The sequence below is a fragment of the Prionailurus bengalensis genome, chromosome A3 (assembly GCF_016509475.1).
Source record: "Prionailurus bengalensis isolate Pbe53 chromosome A3, Fcat_Pben_1.1_paternal_pri, whole genome shotgun sequence".
Classification (NCBI taxonomy): domain Eukaryota; kingdom Metazoa; phylum Chordata; class Mammalia; order Carnivora; family Felidae; genus Prionailurus; species Prionailurus bengalensis.
In genome coordinates, this window is record NC_057354.1 from 82,946,150 (window position 1) to 82,972,755 (window position 26,606).

The 26,606-nt window shown below is 38.9% G+C and overlaps 1 protein-coding gene across 2 annotated transcripts in view; it reads left to right on the forward strand.

Annotated features, from left to right (window-relative positions):
- Window positions 1–22,460, forward strand: part of ACTR2 (actin related protein 2) — a 38,752-nt gene extending 16,292 nt beyond the window's left edge. For both annotated transcript variants that reach the window (XM_043603521.1, XM_043603520.1), the window contains 6 exons: window positions 1,559–1,631; window positions 5,636–5,772; window positions 7,854–8,003; window positions 11,826–11,971; window positions 15,620–15,752; window positions 19,767–22,460. In XM_043603521.1, coding sequence (XP_043459456.1) covers window positions 1,559–1,631; window positions 5,636–5,772; window positions 7,854–8,003; window positions 11,826–11,971; window positions 15,620–15,752; window positions 19,767–19,937 — 810 coding nt within the window. In that variant the 3' untranslated portion in view covers window positions 19,938–22,460. The remainder of the gene's footprint in view (window positions 1–1,558; window positions 1,632–5,635; window positions 5,773–7,853; window positions 8,004–11,825; window positions 11,972–15,619; window positions 15,753–19,766) is intronic.
- Window positions 22,461–26,606: the final 4,146 nt, after the last annotated feature.

Here is a 26,606-nt window from a genome sequence, read left to right on the forward strand (position 1 = left end):
AGATGAAAAGTCAGGGAGATGATGTTATACCTGGATGCCTCTTCCACTAGCTAGCTATTTGACCAGGACACGTAGTTTTGGGGGTTTTTTGTTTTGTTTTGTTTTTTGTTTTTTTTTAATCTGCAAGAATGACAAGGATTGTCATGTAAGATTGTCATGTAAGACCTTCATGTAAGGTCTCACCTTAGTTTAGTATTCTTTTTTACTTGTGGGTACAAATTTGGCTGTGACTGATAATGCCCTACTTTACTCTCATCCGGAAAGTTGATTTAGTACTAGAAATACTTTTTCACCATCTTACTGATAAGAACAAATTCTAACGGACTTTCAAGATGACAAATGCAAATACAACTTCACGCTTCCATTTTCTTCTCTGTGGAGGGGGAGTAAAGGATGATGGAATAGAATAATGTTTAGAACATGTAGTTGCTTAATTGATGAATATGTGTTTCAGAGTTACAACGTTTAAATCCTCTGTAAGTCTCATTGTGACTTATAAAGTTTCTGAGTATCTAGATTTTCAGAGTGGTAGTCAGCCATGCCAGTCAAGGAGTGGTCACTGTAGATGACAGAAGAAGTCCTGCAGCATGTTCCCAGCCCACCTGGACTACAGAGAATGAGCATGGTTGTGACCAGAGAGGGCACAAGGAAGCTCCTCCCTCCATCATAGCTCAGCTGAGAGCAGTGCCACAGCCAGGGCTCAAGCTGGGAAGGTGGGAGTACCAGCTAGGCAGTTTCTGTATCTGCCAGCCTTCAGGAATTACTGCATACAGTTTTGTCTTTCTGCCCTACTGTTTTCCTACCTTCCTTTTTTCTTCTTTTTTTCATTTTTTTAACTCCTGAAGGTAGAGCCACAATCTTGGCTCAGCTTAGGGGAGAGGAATCGGAGGGAGGGTCAGCAGTTAAGCAATTTCTGTAGTTTTTCCTTGAGTTAAAAGATATTTCCATGATGAATCACTGAATTCTACTCCTAAAACCAGTGTTACACTGTATGTTAACTAACTAAAATCTAAATAAAAATTTTAAAAATAAAAGATATTTCCATTAAGGGACATCATTAAGAAAGGCTTGTTTAAATGCAGAAATCTTTCTTCCACTCTAATTATCCATTGACTAAAACACTCAAAAATCTTTGCTTTGGGGCACCTGGGTGGCTCAGTCCATTAAGCGCCTGACTCTTGATTTCAGCTCAGGGCATGATCTCGCCGTTTGTGGGCTCGAACCCTGTGTTAAAGGGGCTCAATGTGGGTGGACGTCGAGGGGTTCTCTCTCTGTCCCTCTCTTTGTGCCCCTCCCCCACCCACGCTCTTTCTTTCTCTCTCAAAATTAAAAAAAAAAATGCTTTGTAACACTTATGAAATGCTTGAAAACTCGGTATTTATCCAAAATCTGTTCCCATCATTGGAGCTCTGTGGTAGCTGAGGAGAATGGAGGACTCTTATAGGTCCCTTGATTCTGTCTTGGCAACTAATCCACTCTGTGACAGTCAAGAAAGCATAAATATTTATTATGTAACTTCTAAATACCAGTATTTCTTTCTTTCTTTTTGCATTTTCAGGTAATGTTTGAAACTTACCAGTTTTCTGGTGTGTATGTAGCTATCCAGGCGGTTCTGACTTTGTATGCTCAAGGTAGGTGAAACTTAATTTTTAGAACAACAATTCAGACATTAAGTGCATTTTATGTCACAGGAATTTGATTTTATAATAAGTTTTGAATCCCAGAAAAGCACAGTATTATAGATTTATTCAAATATTTTCATAATTTCTAAAATTTTTCAAATAAAATCTCACATATATTTTTATTTTCTTCATTAAACAATGAAAGACCTAAGGTAAGAAGAGAACTTCTCAATTTTTAAGAAGTAGGAGGTTCCCTCTTTTAGACTGTATTAAAATAACGTCTTTTTGTACAGTGGAAAACGAGCATGGGATTTGTCCTTAGAATTGGCAGAGTTAAAGAAAAAAAATACAGAGATCCAAAAAAGTTAGTAAAGATCACGCCTGCCTTATACATGATAGATGAAATACAAAGGAGAAGGTAGACATTTGGCAGTGTCTTCCTAACTTATATGTTTTCTTGGTGTTGCCGATAGTAACTGCCTTCCTTTCTATTGAGAATAAAAATTGGCCATGTGGGGAGAGCTCTTTACATTCTGATGTTCTGATGGTCTTATGAAGAACTTATGGGGCTGTCAGATATGTGCCACACAGTCTCTGAGGTACTTGAAATGTAAAGATGCCCTCATAGAATATGGAATCTAATGGGGGCAAAGATATTGAAACAGATCATTTTGATTCAGCATGTCAGAGAAGGTTTCTGAAGGAAGGGACACCTGAGCTAAGTCTCCAGCCTTAATAGTTAGCAGTGTATGTGACATAGTACTTAGAAAACTCTTTTTACTATCATTGAGCGCCATCCTATTTTATATATATTTAGTAAAAATCACCTTGTAAAAATACATATTGACTTATTAAACCATCTTTAGTACTACATAGAGATTCTTAGAAAATACTTAGGGGAATTAAATTTTTAAAGAAGCTTTGTTCATTCACCAAGTGGAATGTACCTTGCACTCTGTTTAGTGCAGAGTATATAGCAGTGAGTAAGCTGGATGTGGTCTTCTTGACCTTTTTTTTTTTTTTTAACGTTTATCTATTTTTGAGAGACAGAGTGCAAGCAGGGGAGGGGCAGAGAGAGAGGGAGACAGAATCTGAAGCAGGCTTCAGGCTCCAAGCTGTCAGCACAGAGCCTGACGTGGGGCTCGAACTCACAGACTGTGAGATCATGACCTAAGCCAAAGTCGGATGCTCAACCTACTGAGCCGCCCAGGCGCCCCGGTCTTCTTGATCTTAAGGTGATTACAGTCCAGCTGTGAATAATTTTTCCTTTGAGGAAGGAATTAAAAATTACTTGCTACTTTACAAGGAGCATTTGTATCCAGGTAATTTTATTTCATTTTTAGAAAAATAAATTTTAGAAATTATTTTAGAAAATACCTTGGAGGGACACCTGGGTGGCGCAGTCGGTTAAGCGTCCGACTTCAGCCAGGTCACGATCTCGCGGTCCGTGAGTTTGAGCCCCGCGTCAGGCTCTGGGCTGATGGCTCAGAGCCTGGAGCCTGTTTCCGGTTCTGTGTCTCCCTCTCTCTCTGCCCCTCCCTCGTTCATGCTCTGTCTCTCTCTGTCCCAAAAATAAATAAACGTTGAAAAAAAAATTTTTTTTTTAATAAAAAGAAAATACCTTGGAAAAAGTAGATATTAAAAATTTTGAATCTAAGCTTCGAAACTGGTGATAATAGTTTCATTTAGGGGGTGAGGATGGGACAGTTCTGCTGAAATGAATTTTTGTTTGAACTATATTTGACTAAATACAGTTGACCTTAATGGATTTTTCTAGCGATATTCATAAATTTATTTGCATCCAATGAGAAGATACCCTCACTTAATTCCTAATATTTAACCATTTTTGTTTAACTGTTGATTCCTTAGTTTGAGAAATGATAGTCTAGTAATGAACAAAAGAACTCCAATAAAATTCTCCTTGAAGGTAGCTAGTGCTGTCAGTTACAAAAGCAAAGGTAGGAAGAAGCATTCAGCGCTGTGGAAGGGTTTTGAACAAGAGAAGTGACACGGTGGGTTAGGAAGCTATGTTTGACTACACGTCGCACACACAGGACTGAGGAGAATAAAGGGAATTAGGGGATCTGGAGGTTAGAATTGTCAGGAAAGGTGTAAATGAAAAGGTATGAACTAGATTGAACCTTAAAGAATCCATAGGAATTGAAGTGGAAGGAATGAGTAATCCAGTGAAAAAGAGGGGAGCACTGAAAATGGATCAGATTATACAGGGAAAGGCTAGTGTGTAACCTGGTGGGAGTGGGAGAAAATAAGTAGAAGTTGCATGAGAAGGTCTCTTTGTAAAATATAATGTAAATCCCTGCTTTAGTTGATATTACTGGGAGTATTTTTGAATTAATGATGTGGATTCCTCTTTTTTTCAATGAGAAGTTTCTTGTTGAAAGGAATGCAGCATTAAAAGGTACTAAATGGTTTTTATGAACCTTTTTATGAAGATTTATGTCCAGCATCAATCAAGGAGAGACATTATATGAGCCTCCAAAGGAGGTAGATTAAGTAAATGTATTCAAAGACAAATCATTATGATGAAATATTATAGTACATTCAAGTTTGTATTAAGAAAGAGGGATTGGGCACCTGGGCGGCTCAGTTGGTTAAGCATCTGACTCTTGATTTCAACTCAGGTCGTGATCTCATGGTTTGCGAGATCTGCGCTGACAGCATTGAGCCTGCTTGGGATTCTCTCTCTCTCTGTCTCTCTCTCCCTTCCCTGCTAGCTCTCTCTCACTCTCAAAATAAATAAATAGACATTTTTTAAAAAAAGGAAGAGGGAGGGGTGCCTGGGTGGCTCAGTCGGTTGAGCGGCCGACTTCGGCTCAGGTCATGATCTTGCGGTCCGTGAGTTCGAGCCCCGCATCGGGCTCTGTGCTGACAGCTCAGAGCCTGGAGCCTGTTTCAGATTCTGTGTCTCCCTCTCTCTCTGACTCTCCCCCGTTCATGCTCTATCTCTGTCTGTCTCAAAAATAAATAAATGTAAAAAAAAAAAATTTTTTTTTTTAAAAAAAGGAAGAGGGAGAGGTTCCTGGGTGGCTCAGTCATTTGAGCCACTGACTCTTAATATTGGCTCAGGTCTGAGATTGAGCCGTGTCGGGCTCCACCGTGGGCATGGAGCCTGCTTAAGATTCTCTGTCTCCCTCTGCTTATATGTGCGCCTGCATGTGTGTGCTTGCTCTCTCTCACTCTCAAAAAAAAAAAAAAAAAAAAATGGAGAGAGCCTCTTCAGGGATGTGAAAATGATAACATGATGGTTAAGAAAGTTATAGACATTGCATATTCTGTAGAGTTAAAAAAAATTTTTTTTTTGGTTAAAAACATTATTAGACTATTAACTACTAGAAAATTTGAATTAGAAAAAGTTATGTATTTTTTTCCTGCATTAAGGAAGGTAACTTTTGTAGTCATTCCTATCAATAGGAAATTTTATCAATAGGAATTAGAAAAAGTTATGTATTTTTTTCCTGCATTAACCCTTGTGCGAAGGTAACTTTTGTAGTCATTCCTATCAATAGGAATTTTTCCAAAACATAGTTTTGAATATATGACAAAAATAATAAGTACATTATTTTCAATAAGCTTCACTATCAACTTGTGTAGTATTTATCTCTCACAATGGTTTTCATAAAAGTTACCATGATGCTTTAGAAAATTGCACTTGAAGGGAATTTGGGGATGAAGATTAAATTGGAAAGAAGAAGAATTGTACTGAGCTTTAAGAGACATTCCTTGGTCTCAGAGTCTGTTTCTTCCCATCTCCTGGGATGGCACATAGTTAGACTAAGAGTCTCTCTCACAAGGGACATGTGTGAGAATACTCACTTTAGTGTCCAGATACTAGAAGTAAGCTGCAGAATAGCAAACAATAAAGAAATGGTGGCTTCTAGACCATTCTGGTTGGGGAAGTTCCTAGTTTGGCTTCTCTGCTAATTTTTGAAATTTGCTGGCTTTGATTTTTTCTGGTCTGGCTTTTTATTTAAAACTTCATGGTTTTCACACAGGTTTATTAACTGGAGTAGTGGTGGACTCTGGAGATGGTGTGACTCACATTTGTCCAGTGTATGAAGGTTTTTCTCTCCCTCACCTTACCAGGAGACTAGATATTGCAGGGAGGGATATTACCAGATACCTTATCAAGGTAAGCAAAAGAAGGTATTGTAGAAATTAGCTTTTGTAGTTTGTGTTTACTGACTTAACGCAGTATTTGAATATATCATCTCAGGACCATAGCAGATCTTCTGTACCACTGGAGGAGTGACACATTTACCCCAGTATTCGTATAAAAATCCAAGTAAGATTTACACACATGCTCTCCGGTATAGTAATGAGAATAGAACACATCATTACATAATTATGTTTGCTATTCCCAGGGACTGGGCAGTGAGGTATTTCAAAGATAGAAGAGACCTTAAAACCTCCTTGAACAATAGAGGCAGGCTTTTCTGCCATAAAACCTTTCTTTGACAGGTATATGTTAAAGCCATAATCCTGATTGGGTTGCCTCGTCTTGTCCTTCCCCAGAAAATACAGTGATCGCAAATTAATGCTATTTGTTTAAAAACAGGGCCCCGTTGCACCAGACTTTAATATTTAGTAGTTTTCATGGAATTAACCCAGTTTTTAGTGTTTACTATATTAAAGTTTACTTCTGGGTATAATAAATTATAAACATTGCTGGAGAAAGTGTATAAGGCAATTATTTGGAGGCATGTATATATATATTTTTAATATTGGGAGAAAAAAGTCTAGTCTACTGTCTATATCAGAATTCTGTTATTTAGAATATTCTCTCCAGGTCAGTGGCTCTCTGCCAAGGCTGATGCTGCCCCCCAGGGACACTTAGCAATGTCTGGAGACATGTCGTGGTTGTTAACAGCTGTGTGGGAATGCTACTAAACATCCTACGATGAGTGGGGCAGCCCTCCAACAAAGAATTGTAAGGTCCACAATGTCATTGGTGCTGCTGTTGAGAAACTATTCTAGGGTGATATCTGTGTGATAAAATGGGTCGTATTAAGTGTTTACCTTGACATTGGGTTCTTTTCGTCTCATTTAGAGTAATAATGAGATTAAGTAAATGAGAATTATATTCTCATTCTGGGCCAGAATTCTGTCTGAGGACTTTCCATGGGTTTTCTCACAAAGATTAGCTAATGGGACTTATTTTTAAAGTTTTTTGTTGTTGTTGTTTTGTTTTTTTGTTTTTTTTTGGGGGGGGGGACAGAGAGAGACAGAGCATGAACGGGGGAGGGGCAGAGAGAGAGGGAGACACAGAATCGGAAACAGGCTCCAGGCTCCGAGCCATCAGCCCAGAGCCTGACGCGGGGCTCGAACTCACGGACCGCGAGATCGTGACCTGGCTGAAGTCGGATGCTTAACCGACTGCGCCACCCAGGCGCCCCATATTTTTAAAGTTTTTATATGCAAAGTCCAGTTTGTTTATGCTACATATTATGGTATAGGGTTTTTTTTCTGTCAGCTACTTGAATTCTTATAATTTATGTGATTCACAAATGCTCTTGCCCATCTAATACGTGTCAGATATAATACTAGAAGTTAGAGATAAAACTTTCTAAGACCTAGGGATATTTCATGAATATGGCATTGATTGAGCAAGTGGCAGATTGTGGGAGTACAGAACTAAAATAATATGTATTAATACATAGAGTTTTGGGGTGCCTGGGTGGCTCAGTTGGTTGAGCATCCAGCTTGATTTCTGCGCAGGTCATCATCCCAGGGTTGTGGGGTCAAGCCCCATGTCAGGCTCTGCGCTGAGTGGAGCCTGCTTAAGATTCTTCCTCTCCCTCTCCCCTTCTCCCCTTCTCCCCTTCTCCCCTTCTCCCCTTTCCCCCTTCTCGTTCTTGTTCCCTCTCTATGAAAACGTTTAAAACTTAAGACTTGATTATTTAACAAAACTGTCTGAACATTGGTACTCAAGCAATAGTCTTTTTTTAAAACTAGCTTTTTTTTTTTTTTAGCTCTTTTACCCATTTATTATTCATGAACTGTCAATAATTTTTTTACTCTTTGTGAAACAAATATATATCCTTTTATGGAAAGTAATATTTCCCATTTCTGAAATATTCAGTGAGTCCTAAGGATCCACTGTCCATTGCATTTGTTATTGACATGAGCTATTTAGTGGGCAGTGATCACTTTTCCAGAGTTGAACTCAATTCAGATTGTCAATTTACTGTTTTTTGGTTTTTTTTTTACCAGCTGCTTCTTTTGCGAGGATACGCCTTCAACCATTCTGCTGACTTTGAAACAGTTCGCATGATTAAAGAAAAATTGTGTTATGTTGGGTATAATATTGAGCAAGAGCAGAAGCTGGCCTTAGAAACCACAGTATTAGTTGAATCTTACACAGTAAGTATTTCCAATGTATAAAATGTGTGGTTTTAAAATGGAACACCATGACTATTGGTGTATGCTTAAAGAGATTTTCTTAGAATCAGTATTTTTGTTTTGAGTTGTTATATGTGTGTGTGTGTGTGTGTGTGTGTGACCTTATAATGTCTTTCCACAATAAGATCTTTGATTTAAGTTATTTTAGGATACCATATAATGTGAAATAAGGCAAGAATCATAAATAGCCTTTATACCTTAGGATATAAATTGATAAGAGATGTTATTTTGAGATTCTAATATCTGGAATAGCATTTTCAACATGCACTTTACAGAATGTTATTTCCCTGAGATGTTAAGTATTTTCACAAAAATTACAGTGGAGTATACATTGTCCAGTAAGTTTGGGAGTGTTTCGCTTTACTGAAGGACTTTTCAGAGCCTTTGATGTGCTAATTTGTGTGTGCCTGTGAGAATATAGCATACTGCGTGTTTCTCAACCTTATTAGACTACAGGATTCCAGCATTTCATGAGACTTCAAACGTTCTACGAAGCATGCTTTGGGAAGTGCTCATCCTGTAATATTGCTCTAATAATTCACTAGGTGGCAGTGTTTTCCTGACTTTGTGTTTTCACAATGAGATCTCAAAACACATGTTAACTTGAAAGTGTAACTAATAAGAATTAGAACCTAGTTATAGGTTACACCACGGGAGTTGGTCCTACCTGAATTTTAAATGTGTTGTTCTCCTAAGTCTATTATATTCATCTGGGTATAAAGTACTTTCATATCTTGTCTTTGATCTAGTTATTACTAAAATAAAAGCAAGTAATAGGCAATAAAAGCAAGTACAGTATTCTTAAACTATTTGATTCATAAAAAAGGTAAATAAAAATAAACTATTTGATTCATGTAAGCTCTACATATCACAAATATGTAAAAAATAGTCCTTTTAAAAATAATTATTAATTTTATAAATTATATTGTTTGATTTTTAAACAATACTGATCCAAATAATTGATAAGCAACTTAGTGATCTCACGATTTGCCCTAGGGATTCTTTTCTGAAGCTTTTTTGACAGTTCCTCTAGATGTATAATTTTTCATCTACCTGACTTGTTGGGAAGGAAGAAAGTGGCCTGAGACAAAGGATGAGGGAACTAGAAGTGTACATATGTTTTGTTAATTTCTCCCCTCCTTTGTCAAAGAATTTGAGGTGGGTTACAAAAACATCTACAGTTGACTCTTGAACAGCACAGGGGCTTGGGGCACCAACCCCCCCCCCCCATACAGTGTGTATAACTTTTGACTTCCCCAAAACTTTACTAATAGCCTGCTGTTGACCTTGCCAATAACATAAACAGTCGATTAACACTTACTTTGTATGTTATAGGTATTTTATACTGTATTCTTACAATAAAGTAAGCTAGAGAAAAGAAAATGTTATTAAAATCATAAGGAAGAGAGAATACATTTACAGTCCTGTACTGTATTTATCGAAAAAAATCCATGTGTCAGAGGACCCGTGCAGTTCATACTCATGTTGTTATAACAAACATGTTATACGTAATTCTTACTTATTTGTCATTTGCACAACAAATAAAACCAGTACACTGGTGAAACTGATAAGTAAGTGAAGGGGGAGAAAGGATGGGATAAGATTTGGTGCAAAAAGAGGAGAATCCTACAGTCTTAACAGTCAGTTTCTAGAGGTAGGTAGTTCCCAGGCTGGGTGGCCCCACGCTGGCCAGCAGCCAGAGTACAGGAAGAAGCCCCTCTGGCAGAGAGGCTGGAAATGTGAGCTACAGAGGTTTTACCAATAAGTGTGCTGTGTAAAGTTTTTCCAAATATCTTAGGTGATTTCATGTGGTTCCTAAACTCACCTGATGGTTTTATTTTGTTAAGAGTAAATGTTTGAATCCGTATCCTTGAGGGTTTTTTTTGTTTTTGGGTTTTGTTTTGTTTGTTTAACTTGATACAATTTATTTAAAGACAGTTGTGGAAGTTTTGAAAAATGTGATTGCTTTTGCACATATCTGTAAACAGTTATAGCAAACATGGAGTAAATGTTTTAAAAGCTTGGTTTGTGGGACTTTGTCATACTGAAAAGTCATTTTTAGAATCTAAATACAATTACTGTATTATATTATAAATATACTGTGAGAAATGTTCATGTAAAACTAATTCTGGTATCTCCTATAGAAATGGATCAAATGCCAGCATATACAAGCATGCTTAAAACTTAGGTCAATCCAATGAGTTGTGAGGTGGTTTTAAGAGAGGGAGTTTTTGGGATGCTTGGGTGGCTCAGTTGGTTAAGCGTCAGACTTCAGCTCGGGTCGTGATCTCTGAAGCCTGCTTCAGATTCTGTGTGTGTCTCTCTCTCTGCCTTTCCCCCACTCACACTCTGCCTCTGTCTGTCTGTCTGTCTGTCTGTCTCTCTCTCTAAAAAAAATAAGTAGACATTAAGAGAGGGAGTTTTGGGGGCGCACCCGGCTGGTTCAGTAGTGGAGTAATCTGTCTGCTAATGTTGAGGTCATGCATTCATGCCACACATTGGGCATAGAGTTTACTAAAAAATAAAAATTTTAAAAATAAATAGAGAAAGTTTTTACTTAACATTTCTCATTTAGTTAAACATGATGTGACTTAAGAGTTTTCTATACAAGGTTATGTTGTAATGATGTCAGATCTGTTGTTTAAATTTTATTTGCTTAAATTAAAATTATGTTTATCCATTATTTAAAATTTAATGGGGGCTAGAGGGGAGCCTGACTGGCTCGGTAGGTAGAGCATGCAACTCTTAATCTCAGGGTTGTGAGTTCAAGCCCCATGTAGGTGTAGAGATTACTTAAAAATAAAATGTAAAAAAAAATGTTTTAAGGGTGCCTGCTCGGTCGTTTAAGCATCTGACTTCGGCTCAGGTCATGATCTCACTGTTGGTGAGCTTGAGTCCCGTGTCAGATGAGCTTGAGCCCCACTCCGGGCTCTGCACTCTCTTTCCTTCTCTCTCCCTCATAAACAAACAAATAAATAAAATAAAATTTATTAACAGGGTCTAGTAAATAGGACACAGAATTGCTTAATAAAAGTAGTCTAGGGGCGACTAGGTGGCTCAGTCAGTTGAGCATTTAACTCTTGGTTTTGGCTTAGGCCGTGGTCTCATGGTTCGTGGGATCCCATGGAACCTGCTTGGGATTCTCTCTCTCTCTCTCTCTCTCTCTCTCTCTCTCTCTCTCTCTTTCTCTGCCCCTCCCCCCTTAACCATGCTCTCTCTCTCAAAAATAAATAAACTAAAAAAACACATTTTTTTGGATTAAATGATTTGACAGAAGTTTTACACATGATATATAAAGTGTTTTGATGGCAAAATAGTAACGTTTCACGGTATAATTATTTGGTGAGAGAAATTAACATTTTTAACTATATGTGTCTATGCCACTTGGTAAAAATATCCATAAAATCACAGATGTGTTACAATAGAGAAGCAGCATTGACACCAGCAGTAATCCAAATGCAGTGGTTTATGAACATTTCCTTTTTATGCTTAGCTGCACACAGCAAAGGAACATAATACACTCGTGCCTTGGTGGTTGTTCCAAGAAATTCCTGCTGTGTTGGAGCATGGTGTGATGGCATGTTCTGCATTGAAAAGCAGAACAGCTATCTGAATATATTTTATTTTACCTTTTTTCTTTTTCAAGAATTTATTGTAGGAATAATATGTTGCTGGTAATGATTTTGGTTATAGAACAGATGTGTTTAATAGTGTTCTAGAGAACACTGGGAAATTTTTTAATAACGTTTTGCTGACTAATACCTGGTTATTCTTGGTTTCTAGCTCCCAGATGGCCGCATTATCAAAGTTGGGGGAGAGAGATTTGAAGCACCAGAAGCTTTATTTCAGCCTCACTTGATCAATGTTGAGGGTGTGGGTGTTGCTGAATTGCTTTTTAACACAATCCAGGCAGCTGACATTGATACCAGGTATGTTATAAATGATGGCTTCCAAGTTATTTATCAGTAGATGGAATGTGTGTAGTTAAAATGACCAAGTTGTCTATTAGCTCACTCATGTTTTTGAACAGGTAAGGCAAAATAATTTTTGGAGGGTGGCAGTGGGTGTTGAATATATATCATTGTGTCTCAGAAACCATTTAAAATTTTTTTTTAATAATTTAAAACTTAAGGAAAACTTTCAGGAATAATACAGATAACTCATGTATACTCTTTTTTCAGTTTTGCATTCTACTAAGTTTAACATTCTGCATGTTCTTTCTGTCATTCTCTCTTTTTTCTTGAGCCATTTGAGAGTATGTTGAATGTATAAGTCCTCTCTACTCCTTAATATTCTCTTTTTATTTCCTGAGAACAGAGGTATTCTCTTCTATAGCCACAGTGCAGTTATTGAGCTCAGGAGATTGATAACTGATACACTGTCATGTGCCATCCATTTGTCACTTTCATCTACTGTCCCAATAATGCCCTTTATATAGTTTTTCTTTTCCCCAGGAGATTATCAAGTTGAGGATCACACAGGGTATGTAGTTGTCATGTCTCTTGGGCACAGTTCTTCAGTCTTTCATGACATTGACATCTTTTTAGAGTACAGGCCAATTATTTTAGAAAACTTTTCTCAACTTGAGTTTGTATTTTTTCTCATGAATAGATTCAGGTTATGCATTTGGGACTAGAATACTACTTAAGTGATGAGTCCTTCTCAGGGTTTCACATCCAGATATGAGATCTGTTGTTTCCTTATTGGTGATGTTAGTATTAAGCTCTTAATGAAGTTTCCTGTTTAGTTTTTGTTTTTTTTCTTTCTTAGTTTCTAAGTAATTTGTGAGAAAATACTTTGAGACTGTCTTGATCTCCTGTTCCTCATTAAACTCTGCCCCCACCCTTTTTAGCATCTATTGATGCTAAAATGCCTAAATGCATTTTTGTTGTGGTTGCAAAAAGGTGATTTCCTAATTCTGTCATTCCTTTTATATGTATTAGCTGACATTCTAGCATAAGGAAGCACTTTTCCTTGTTTTATTTGTTATCAGCGTGGACTCATGATTTTGTACAGTGGATTATAATTCATTACCATTTTTATTTATTTTAATGCTCAAATTGTTCCTGATTTGGCCAGAGCCCCTTCAAACAGGGTCTTGCATCCTTTGATGTGCTGTAATCTTTTTGAGCACATTGTGTTTTGTGGCATAGGATATTCCTGGCCTTTCTTTAATTTTGTAGGTGAAGCATTACCATATAGTCAAAACTATACAAAAAGTATTCTTTGAAGTATTATTACTCTCCCTGCCCCTTGTTCTCCACCCTAGTCCCCCTCCCTCTTATAGGTAAATGGTCTCATTAGTTTCAGGTTTATCCTTTCTATGTTCGTTTTTTCTTACACAAAAGGGAGCATAGTAAAAATGCTTTTTTGCCCTTCTTTCACTTAGTATGTCCTAAACAATCCTGTACCATTTCCTAGGGATCGTCCTCCTTTTTCTAGTGTATACATATCCATTTATTCCATGAATCTTGGTTATTTAGGTAGATTCCAGTATTTGTGCAAATAATGCTGCAATTAATAACCTTGTGTACGCTTTATTTTTGTATTGTTGGGCATGAACATTCTGAAAAAATTTCTAGAGGGGGAGTTGTTGGGCCAAAAGGTAAATAAATGCATGTAGTTTTGTTACTGCTCAGTTCCTCACTGTGCGGGTGGTACCTTTCTCCTTCCCGCCAGCAACAGGTGAGGGCACCTGTGTCCCCACAGCTTGTTCACAGTGTGGTGACTTTTTAACTTTTATGCCAGTCTGGTGAGTGTAAATGATACCTCAGTGTAGTTTTAATTTGTATTTTCCTTAAGAGTGGAGTCGAGCATGTTTTTCTTTGTTTAGGACTGTTGTTATTGTTCATGGCTTTTGCTTATTCGTGTATGGAAGTTTTGTAATATTTTCCCCTCACGTTTTAAAAGTTCTTTTGCTATTATAGCTAGTTCTGTGATCCATTGCAGATACTTCTCCTAATTTTCCATTTGTCTCTTGCTTATGGTGTTTTTGGCTATGCAGAAATTTGTTTTTACGTAGTTATTAAATTCATATCTTATATTGCATCTAGAATTGATTTGAGTCATATTTGGAAAGCCCTCCTATATAGCTAGGTTATAGAGGAATTCACTCAGAAGCATTTTGTAAAGCAGGTGTTTGCTTACTTGTCTTTTTAACTTTGCATTAAATAACCACCAAACTAATTTTTGTGGGATGGCTGAGGAGCAGGATAATAAAGGAAATTAATAAAAATCGCAGTTGGCTTATAACAAGCTATAAATTTGATGGAAGACGATCAGAAAACTAGACTTGGAGTAGGGAGTAAATTCCCTTAGTAGGGATTAGGTAGACGCTTTTGTCCCTTGATTTAATGATCACTGATACTAAAATTGCATTTAAAAGTGCATGCCTCTCAGTGGTGATTCAGGCGTTGGCATGCCTGAAGCCCTGGACTCAGGTTCGGTACCCTTTCGACGGAGCTGGCATTAGGAAGTGGCACAACTCAGCTGTTGTGTGTTCTGCATTTTGAAAGTGTTCATGTAAACACTAGTGGGTACATGTCACCTCAACTGCTTGGCATAGGCTACGTTCACGTGCATACTTCTGCAGGTAGATAAAAAATACCGCTCTCCTAGAAGCTGGGGTTAACAAATTGAGAATTTCTTCCACTGAGAACCTAGAAGCCAGTTTGAATGAGGCCAAAAGAAATGTGACTCAGCTCCTAAACTAACTTTACAATGAAAAGAGTTCCTCAGACCCTCACTCGGTGGAATCACTTTTAGTACATAGCAGTTATTTTAGATTTGATTATCGGTATGATAAGAGCAGCATATTCAAGGAAGAGAGGACTGCTATATGAAGCAAAACACATCAGTCTAACCAAAAATAACAGCGGACAGTCTCAAGGCAAAGGAACAAAAGGGAAAACTACAAAAGGCAAATGTAAACATTGAAAAGCAAGAACTGAAATCATAGTAGAAAATGGTTAATTATAGTAAACAACCACATCACACAGTGGCTCCGGGGAAGCACTGTGATAACACAGTCCGAATATGAAAGTTTGTAATGTGAACTATGGTCGTTATTAAAAGGTTCGGTTACATTTGCAGGAACCTGTGTCAAGTGCTTTAGAAGTATTCTCATTAAAATTATAATTATTGGGGCGCCTGGGTGGCGCAGTCGGTTAAGCGTCCGACTTCAGCCAGGTCACGATCTCGCGGTCCGTGAGTTCGAGCCCCGCGTCGGGCTCTGGGCTGATGGCTCAGAGCCTGGAGCCTGTTTCCGATTCTGTGTCTCCCTCTCTCTCTGCCCCTCCCCCGTTCATGCTCTGTCTCTCTCTGTCCCAAAAATAAATAAACGTTGAAAAAAAAAAATTAAAAAAAAAAAAAGAAAAATAAATAAAATTATAATTATTTTACATGTAGAGAGGGTTTGTTATAACAGTATTAATAGCAAACATTCAGCCCTGTGATTTCCATGTTGGATTTTATTTAATTCTCCCAGCAGTCCCCTGAAGCTGACAGACAAAAAGGAGCTCTGAGAGACTATTTTCCCCATCTGAAACCCCAAATGAATACCTTTTGTGTCCTTCTAGATCTGAATTCTATAAGCACATTGTGCTTTCTGGAGGTTCTACTATGTACCCTGGACTGCCGTCACGGTTGGAACGAGAACTTAAACAGCTTTACTTAGAACGAGTTTTAAAGGGAGATGTGGAAAAACTTTCTGTAAGTATCAATCAATAATCCAGCTGTTAACATACTTTTAAAACCCTGTAAAGTAGCTTGTGAATTTTGACAACCACCAGAGGGAGCATGAAGTCTTCCTAAACTAATTATTAATACAGTCACTTGCCGCCTTGAAGAGATAAGAGGAAGTGAATGGTTCGAGGTAAACTCTCTTTCAGAATGCTTGTGCTACCTGGTCACCTCACTTACCTGGTCACCTCTGAGTCAGTGGCTGGAAGCAGTGAGATCCAGGGCCACATGTTCTGATTCATCTGTAACAGCCTGGAGTCAGGGTGCCTCTAAATGCACGGGAAGAACCTGCCTTATAGGAGTCCCCCTTTTCTGCGGGGGATACGTTTGAAGGTCCCCAGTGGACACCTAAAACCGCAGATAGTACTGGATCCCACGTATACGATTTTTTCCTATACGTGAATGCCTGTGATAAAGTTTACTTTCTAAATTAGGCACAGTAAAAAACGACGATAATAAAATAGGACAGTTATAACAATATACTGGAATAAAAGTTATAGGAATGTGGTCTCTCTCTCTCAAAATATCTTCTTGTACTACACTCACTCTTCTGTGATGATGTGAGATGACAAATTGCCTGCGTGAGGAGATCAAGCGAGGCGTTCTACGTAGGTCTTGTGAATGTAGTGATACGTCAGAGAGGATCATCTGCTTCCAGACCATGGGTAGCAAACCACAGAAGACAAAACCGCAGATAAGAGGGGACTGCTGTACTATGGAGAGAGAAATGCCTCTTTGGGGGTTTTGAGTTTGGTTTTTTTTTTACCTTTTTGGATATGTAACCAGCCTTCAGTGCTACCTTTGGACTGTCTCATTTCTGATTCTAGGCTATTTTTCTGGCTGTTTCTTGCATATGTCTTATCTCCCTAATCAGATTGTAAAACACCATGTGTCAAATATTTTGTCTCCCCAGCTATCCTGGCTCTTGAAACAGACTTAAATTGGTAGTTGTTGATGTGTAGAATAGAGAGAGATTTTTAAACTAGTATGTAATAGTCGATGGTTATTTGGGATTGATTTTTCTTCTACAAACACTGGAGTGTGTGAAGTACAGTACGTATACTCTGCATTCAGCCAGAAGTCATTCAGTTCTGAGTTCTCCTCTTTGTCCCAACAACTTTGATTGGTTGTTAGATAATGAGATTACATATTACAGAGGACTTGTGTTTTGGAGATACTAATGTCACATCTGTGACTCGAATTGTGGAAATTAAATTGAGTACGGACTCACATACATTAAACAAATTAAAAGACTCAAAAGGAGCCATGTTGTCTAAGTACTCCGCTTATTTGTCTGATTTTATTGAGTTATACATACAATTTAAAATTAGCCTCAGGTGATTATTTCCTTATTCAGCAAAAATTTCTTGACATCCTTCTGGGTGTTAAACACTTGTCTTAGGTGCTAGAACAATCAAAACAGTGGTAAATAGAAACAAAATCACTGCTTTTATTCTATGAGTAATACTTCAATAGTAATAAGCACTGTGAAGAAAACTAAAGTGAGGTCAGGGGCTAGTAAGTGGTAGTCATTGGGGAGTTGGCTTGATCGTTCGTATTGTGTGGTCAGGGAAAGACTCTGATGAGATCAGTTCTGAGCAGAGAATGGAGTGAGCGGGTGAGCCACGTGACTATCTGCGGGAAGAATCTTCTAGGCAGGAATACCAAGTGCCAAAGCCCTGGGTTGTCAGGATGTAGGTCTTTTTCAGACACAGTAAAGGATTCAGCTTTAGTCCTAATGAAATAGAAAGCCTTGGGAGGGTTTTGAGCAGAGAAGTGATAAGATCTGACCTCTTTTTTTTGTTTTGTTTTTAATCGTTGTTTATTTTTGAGAGATAGGGATAAAGTGCAAGCGGGAGAGGGGCAGAGAGAGAGGAAGACACAGAATCCGAAGCAGGTTCCAGGCTCTGAGTTGTCAGCACAGAGCCTGATGTGGGGTTTGAACTCAGCAGACCACAAGATCATGACCTGAGCTGAAGTCAGATGCTTAACCGACTCAGCCACCCAGGTGCCCCGGATCTGACTTGTTTTTAAAGAATCACAAAGCCTGGGTTTGCCTGGGTGGCTCACTCAGTCGGTTAAGTGTCTGACTCTTGATAGCTCAGGTCTGATCTCAGGCTCGTGAGTTCAAGTTGTTTTTTTGTCTTTAAAAAAGAATCACTAAGTCTGGTGTGAATAGATTGTTGGGGGAGGGAGGAAGAAAGAAGGATGTAAAAGGATGCGTTTGCAGGCTCAGAGGGAGGAGACAGGAGACGGAGGTTTATGAAATGGAGGAGGAGGTGTGAAATGGTTGTGTTGGAGAGAAGAGAGAAGAGACATGTAATGGGGTTGCCGTGCTGCACTGAGGGGCCCAAGTAAGGTAAGCGATGCAGTCAAACCAACACTTTTGAGTTTCTCACCTGTTGTGTTCAGTTCCTTGAGCGCAGCTACAAAGTAGAGAGTTGAACACCCAAGACGGTGTTTTGAGAGGCAGAGGACAAAGTCACTAAGGATAACACCAGGAAATGGTGGTGAGAGCGTACCCCCACGCACAGTAGGAGCAGGGATGAGAGGAAGAAACCTGGGGGTCCTGTAGGTGACTTGGCAAGGAGGAGTGGTGGATGGAATGGTCTGATAGAATGAGCTTCAACTTTGGCGTTGTAGGGAGGAGGGAGAGAGGCGCAGCAGTGAAGAGCAACAGTTGATCAGAACCTCCAAGGTTAGGAAGGTGGTGATGTGAGGAAACCAGCAGCCAGTTGAGAGAGCTGCAGGGGCAGCAGGGTCTTGAGGGGCCATTATTTTTTTAGTTTACATCCAAGTTAGTTAGCATATAGTGCAACAGTGATTTCAGGAGCAGATTCCTTAGTACCCCTTACCCATTTAGCCCATCCCCCCTCCCACACCCCCTCCAGTAACCTTCTGTTTGTTCTCCATATTTAAGAGTCTCTTATGTTTTGTCCCCCTCCCTGTTTCTATATTATTTTTGCTTCCCTTCCCTTATGTTCAGCTGTTTTGTATCTTAAAGTCCTCGTATGAGTGAAGTCGTATGATATTTGTCTTTCTCTGACTAATTTGACTTCTGGCTGTTTTTATAAATAAAGTTTTATTGGAACACAGCCAGGCCCCCCCCCCTTTTTTTTATGTAAGTAAACTGGTGTTTTTATGTGTCATATACTATCAGATCTCACAGTTCCATTTATGTGACGTGAAGACAACTTAACATGACATAGTTTACTTGGAGTCTTGCAGGATTTGTGGCACAGTAAATTAAACCATGGCATTTTAAGGTTTCTCTTTGAAGCGTGGACTGATCACACAGATTGAGGTGTATTTTTATTAGGCAGTCAATAGTGGCTAAAGATTATAAAACTTTTCCCATTTATCTTTAATTTTGGGTACTGTTTTGATTTTTTCCAGCATCCCCAAGGTTTATTTGACTATATTTTGAGAACATTTCATTTCAATTTGAAGCAATAGAAAGTGAGCTTTGCTTATAAGAAAAGAACTTCAGTCTTACTCTTACATGGGACTGCAATCAGAGGCGTTAGACCTTGAAGAAACCATAGAAGTCCTCTTACCCAAACTCTTGACTTGACATCTGGCTAAATGATTTGCTCATGTGGTCATCACCAGTTGATGGGAAAACCTGCCACAATCAGGACTGTGGTACTTGGGCTCTGTCAGTAGGCTGACCGTGGAATTTGTTGTCCAAATCAAGACACTTCTGAGAGTGACAGAGGGCGTTGTTAATAGTGATGCGGCAACAAGTGTAAATCAAATCAGGACTGCTCTAAGCACTCTGGGATGGATGTGTGATCTCCTAGTTGTGAGCTTTTGGCAGATTACAAAAAATATCTCTGTACCTCAGATACCAAATCGCACCGTCCTGCTTACCTCACAGGACTGTTGTGAGAATTCAACAGGAGAATGTATGAACAGTCATTTTCATGAAGCAGAAAGCATTATGCACGAGTGACACTCTGTGATCCCCTCTTTCTCCTTTAGAAATTTAAGATCCGTATCGAAGATCCACCGCGCAGAAAGCACATGGTGTTCCTGGGTGGTGCAGTTCTGGCAGATATCATGAAAGACAAAGACAACTTCTGGATGACCCGACAAGAATACCAAGAAAAGGGTGTCCGTGTGCTGGAGAAACTCGGTGTGACTGTTCGATAAACTCACTCCAGAGCTTGCTCGCATCACACCCCTAATGCTTTCTTTTTTCCTTTTTGCCAATCTTTGAACTCATTCAACTCCAGGACGTGGAAGAGTCCTCTCTGTGCCCTTTGACTGGAAAGGTCAGGTTTTATTCTGGTGTCTTGGGGGAAGCTTTGTTAAATTTTTGTTAAAGTGGGTAAATCTGTTTAATTCAGCCACTTCCCTACAAACACAACGAGAGGGCAAAGGGTCCCCCCGTCTGCTGCTTTGTTTCTTCTAAGTAGGCATTTAGATCATTCCTGTCGGCTTCCTATTTTCACTTTACTGCTCTAATGCTGCTAGTTTTAGTCTTTAGCACACTAGGTGGTATGCCTTTATTAGCATAAGAAAAAAACTTTAACAGGAGCTTTTACATATTATTGGGGTGGGGGTGGTAAGGGATGGGTGGGCAGCTGCTGAACCCTTTATGGCATTTCCTCTGTGGTGTGGTGCTTTCAACAGTTACTGCACAGTTTAAGTACCTTAAAGCTTCTGGAATTAACATTGTAGGGAAATGTTAGGCTCAGAATTAAAGTGTTTGGGATGGGATTTTGCGTGGGGGGAAGGGGTGGTCTTTGGACTTTTTAATTTTTGAGCTTTTCTGCTCTGAGGTATGTAAGATGAAATTTATTTCCAGTCCTTTGATTTGGCAGGTTTTCTTCGACTTTTGGTCTGCCTGGAACTGTTTCCATTTGATGTAAAGAGCAAGTGTAATACTCCATTACCATGTGGCTTAGCGATTTTTTTTTTTAATTTTTATTTTTTAAATCAACCATGTTAGCTGGGAATAGACTCCCTAGAATCTATCAGTGGACAATTGACAATTTAAAAATGCTTTTGGAAATTCCAAGTACAGATTAGAAGAGTGCTTAAGAATGCTTCTTCCTATACCAGAAGCATTAAGGTACTCCAGTGCCAAGTGCCATTCTTACAGTTACTCTTTCACGTAACTGACCAGTGCTGATTTAAGAAGAAGAAGTAGACGCGTATAAATAATTACTGGCGGTAGGTTACAATTTGGGGGTTAAAAATAACATTGAAACATGGGACTTGTTGCCAGTTGGGTAATTTTCATTAGTCTTTTTATTATTTTAATTTGCAATCTGGAAGTGGAGTATAATTTGACTACTTAAAATGTTGTTGGCAAAAAAAAAAATCAAGATTTAAATTTGTATTCGTGCTGAAAAAGTAATCATAACTAGTAAGTCTCAGTCGTCTTATGCCTGAAAGAAGAATTGTTGGTATTTTGTAAGTGGTAGCAGACTTTTCTGTGTCAGAAAATCATATTTATGAATCTGTTGGTACTGCTTTGTATCTGAAAAAAATACCAAATAGTACTCAGATTTGAATTCTTTCTCAATTTGAAAAATAAAGTAATAAGAAACTCAATCATGCTAAGTACAAAATGCAGATTCTGGGGGAAAAAATGTTTTCCTTCATTTCAAAACATTCTTTACGAATAATGGCTTTGAAAGAGGAAGCTTAGTTTTTAGGTGACTACATTTGGAAGAATTATTGGCTTTAAGACCTTTTTTGTGAGAAAACTTAAAAGTCAGTTTACATGAAATAAGCAGCAAAAGAAGGTTAGTTTTAATAATGCAGCTTCTGTTCATATTAAGTATTTTTTGTCTGTTTTACCTCACTTTGAACAAGTAAAAGAAGTTAACCTGCATGCTGGACATGCCTCAGTACACGCGAATAGCCTATGAATAAAGTGTACTAGATTTTAGGGACATGGGTGTCAGTCATTTTGGAATTCTCAAGTGTTCCTAAATCATGTTCTAACTCCCCCTAGCCTTTTGAGTCCTGGACTTGTTAAAGGACACACACGTAGGACCAGTACCTACCAGCTGTTCATTTCAGGTAAATTGGATGAACTCTTGGCCTTTGGTCATGATTTTAATATATGGGGGTAGAAAACAACAAGGACAAGGATGGACTCTTACAACAATGAGAGAGCATTTATCATTTGCCCCTTGAGTGTAGAATTTGGTTTTAATTTCAGTATTCTGCTAGCAAACAGGACAGTTAAAATGGTGTATTTATATATATAGTATAATTTTAAAATTCCATTTTCTAATTTTCCTATTCCAAGGCAAAATAATGTATTTAGTTATTTGGGGGGTAGTTGAAACACTAGGTTTAACTGGAGTTGTCAGGTGGGAGTCCCTCAAACTAACATATTTTCTGTTTTAAAAGAGATCTGATTTTTAGCTCTTGAGAGCCATTGTCACTTAAATTTCCAATAATGATTAAAATTTCTTTTTAAATTAGAATTGCCAATGCCTTGACCTTTGAGAAGGGTTTCTTAGAAATAAGTCCTACATTTAAACTTCTTTCTTTAAAACATGGTATTGGATGTTGACTTTTACACAGTTCTGAGCACTGTTAACAATATCTGGAAAGTGTTTTGCGAGATCAACGGAGAGTTAAACATTCTACATTTAACGTGAATACACTTCTTTTTGATTCAGAAAATAAAATCAGATTTTTGAAAGTAAATTTGAATTTTATCTTGGTTTTGCCTGTTAACATTTCCTCTTTAGTTTCATTTTCGTATTCTTATTCATGTTTTCATTTTTGCTAATGCAAGATGGATTGACAATTCCATGCTAGTTGTTAGGCCAAGTTCCGTTCAATGTTGTGTTTTTATTTGGCCAAAAAATGTCTTTATCTTTGGTGTGATTTTAAATAAGGAAAGGAAAAAACTAGCAGTAAGAGCAAATTACAGGTACAGCTGTATTAGAGGGTCCCCCCTCCCTCCGCAAGCAAACTGTTTTTTTTCCTGAAAGACTTAAGGTGGCTTTTGCAGTATTAGGAAAGCTAGACAGATATATATGTCACTTGACCCTTTTCAAAGACCTTTTAGCTCATTTGCAGACTTTTGGCATATTATTTTTAACACAACTAAAGGGTGAACTTTTTAAAAACTCACCTTCCTTTACTTTCATACTTGCCTTTGAGGATAGGGGCTGAGGAGTAGCTGATAGAATTTTTGTTTATCCTTCTTCATGAACTTGTACGCTTGGATTTCACTGCTCCCTTCATGGCCACGTTCCCCCAGGACTTCCTGAGGCCTGCCTCTGGTGTCTTACCAAGCTCTTAGTTGCCAGAATAATGTGACAGCCGTCCCCGTGTGTTACAGAGGAAGAAGTTACTGGGCACTGCTCCTTGGTCTCCTTGGTGATAGAATGAGTGGTTTAATGCTCTTCGTTTGTTTTTCTTCGCCCATAAACTTTGACCACTGTATAATTACGTGTGGAACTGCACTAACTTTAGAACCATTAGTAAGGGCACCCAACGACAGTGAACCAGAAGCTCAAGGAATTATTTTAGCTCAATATTTAACACGTAATCTAATCTTGGACTAATTGACCAACTACCCACAATACCCGGAGTATTTGTAGGCTCACTTTTTTCCTCCAGCTCAAATTGACCTATTAAAAGCTTGAATACCTTGTAAAGGCCAAATTGCTGACTTTAACCACTATATTGTAAGTAACCTTAGCTATAGAATAGAAAAACTCGTGTTGGGGTTGTAAATAAGGCAGCCGTTGTATAAATTCCACCGATTTTTGTAGTAAGTGTTTTAAAAACCTCCTAAAGCATCTTGCTCTTCATTGTTTAAATAACATCTGAAGTTAGGGAGAAAGAAGCTATTAAACCATAGTTACTTTTGTTTAAATCATCTGCACCATGGCAGTGACAAAAAAAAAATGCTTTGTGCCTATTATAAGTATTTCACTTTGTGTTGTGTAAAACGTGTTGTTTTCACCTATCATAAGCATCTCATGTTGTGTTAGAGGTAAAATCTCTGACTGGGTAGGGGGAATCCAAATGATTCTTTAGGAGAACAGTTCCTGTCCTGTCTCATATCTACCCTCAGTTCCTCCCCAGCCACTAGAGGGAAAAGACTGGGAAGGACTGCAAATAATTTTCCTTGAAGTAGAAGCATTAGTACTGTAACTATGCTTACATGTACCAGCCAAAAGGTGTGGGTTCGGGACATGCAGAAAAAGCAGTCACAAGGTTAGTAAAGTGGGGTTTTTAAGCCCCAGGTTGACTCCCAAGAACACTGCCTCTGGCCATTAACATCAAGTTGAGCTTTTGCCTGGTGGATGCTTTGTTTTAAAGATTAGTGGAAAGGATACTCTCCCAAGCCTCTTTGCTCTTCCTTGAGTATGGGTTTGGAAAAGAGGGCCCTGACTCTCAAGAATTCAGAGTTCTGTGCACCAAGAAAGTAATTATAAATATTTGAATGCAAAGGTATTGATATCGAATGAAGGTTGACATTTTAAGCAAGGAAACTGACGTTAAGACCTGCCACAATATTAATTTGATCTTTTTGTTCATTGACTGCCTTGATGTTGTGTGCAGGGGTTGGGGTTTTTTTTTGGTTTTTGGTTTTTTTCAGGCATATCCTAAAATACGCACAAAGAAATTGCAAGGCCTGTGTTACTTTAGGAAACCAAATCTAAGGATTTCCTGAGTGAGGAAGACTTCTCTTAACTGCTCTTACATTTTCCTATCTTGTGGCAACTTAGTATTTGAAGAGTAAGAAATTTGGGCCTTAACTGAGGCTCAAATGTCAAAAATAAGTTGGTGACATACATTTGACCCCTTGATTTGAAACCTTCATTGTGACCTCCATGTGTGTGGGGTTTTTTTTTGTTTTTTTTTTTTCCTTAGATCTAAAGCTTCTGGCATTAAGTTTTAAGAACTGTTGTAAGGAATGTGGGTTTGGAACCTAAAACTCTGATGACTAGGTACGATTCAAAAGACCTCGATGATCAATTAAAGGGCCATTTTGCTTGTTTTGTTTTTACTTAGAGCTTTAGGCGGAATTTAACATACTAAGTATCCTATAGGAAGTGCTGTAGGTAGAGTATAATTACCTGAATTTCAAAAATGATCGAATTACTTGCCCCCCTTGATATGCCTTCCTTGATATGAAGTCAGTCTCATGAAGTGTTTAAATGCGAAGGTTCCTGGCCTCACTCTGGACCTACCGAATTTGGGGCGAAGGGTCTGCCTGCTTTCCAGCTGCGCCGATGGTTCTGCTCCCCATCAAAGCTCTCACTCCCCTGCGGTACAGGCACCCCGGAGAATGGGCCTTGCCCCCGACGCACACCTGCACGCCCTTGCCTCGCTCTCCTCCTGACACCTCGCACAGCCGGCAGCAGATGAGTTCAGAAGTGAGATGGGAACAGGCCCTGGAATCCAGTGTGCTGGTTTCCTCCCCCTCCCCCAGACAAACCTCACCCCTCCATCCTGGTGGGTGATAGGAGCCTTTCCTCAAAATGCAAATTCTTCTGGGAAGGTTAAAGCACCATTAGCCATTCACACATTTGTGTGAATTAAAAGGAAGTCCAGTGACTCAGATTGACACCTAGTGAAGATTACCATCTGTTTGTGATTTAAGGCAAGTTAGGTCTGTAAGTTTGGCCCCAGGAGTGCCTTGGAGAAAACAGGCCGACTCCAAGGAAATGTGAAGTTACTGGTTGATTACCCTTTAGGGGCGGTGAAATAACCAGACTACACTGCTTACTTCAACATTGCTTTGAGAGAGGTTTTCCCCTCACTCTGACTTGCACACTTCCCAGCTCCCCGAACTTAAGCTCCTAAGGCTAGTGCTGCAAGTCAGCCATTTGACGGATGAAAACGATTTGTAGACTGGCCAAGCAACCCACCTACCCGATGTAGCTTTACTTCTGCGGAGAAAATACCTGTTGCAACTTCCTTGCAACTGACGTACAAACGAACTTTTGGATGCAGCTTGGAGACCCACCTATATACACAGAGAGTTAAGTTTTGATTTTTTTGAAAGTAGAAACCCAGTTCCAAAATTTGGAAGTTTGTGGCATTCTATTATCGTAGAATGATAGCTGCTAGAGAGAGAAATAAAAGCTTAACCTCTGCGTTTGCTCTTTTAGGCAAGGATAATTTTATTTATTTATTTTTTAATTGTTTTCGTGTTTAAAAGAATACCATAAATGTATTGTCTCACAGTTCTAGAGGTCAAGGTCCAGAATCATTTTCACTGTGTTCAGGTCAGGGTGATGGCAGGCTGGCTTCTTTGGAAGACTACGGGAGAGGAATGATTTCCCCGGGGGGCGAGGATCATTTTAGCCAGAGATTTAAATGAGGAGGAGGGAGGGGGGCGTGCCTCTCCTATACATTAAAATTCAGTAGCTGCAGGTGAGTGCATGCACGAGGAAAATTAAATAAGCGGCTGCAGGTAAGGAGGTGGTTAGTTTTCCGTGTAGGAACCCTCTCTCAGAAGGAGTTTGACGGATCCTCTGGGTGAGTAGAAAGTTACTTTTCTCTTCTGAACCTAGTTCTTCTACAGCCCATACAAGAAAGCTTCGGAGCTTTCTCCAGCTGGAGAGTGTGCAGTTGATGCTGGGTTCGTTTTCTTGCTCTTTGCCGGCCTACATATCTCCTAGTGTTTTCACCATGAGAGCTTCTCTTAAGTTTTCTGTTTCAATCCAGAGCGCACAACAAATCGCCTCCAGCCTTTCGAGCACCACCTCTGACCGTACAGTTAGCTAAAAATGCATATAGAGTGTTTATAAGCCTCGTTTGTTCCAAATGTTGACCTGAAATTTGTCCCAAAGTGGAAGTGCTTAACTGTTCATAATGATCAAT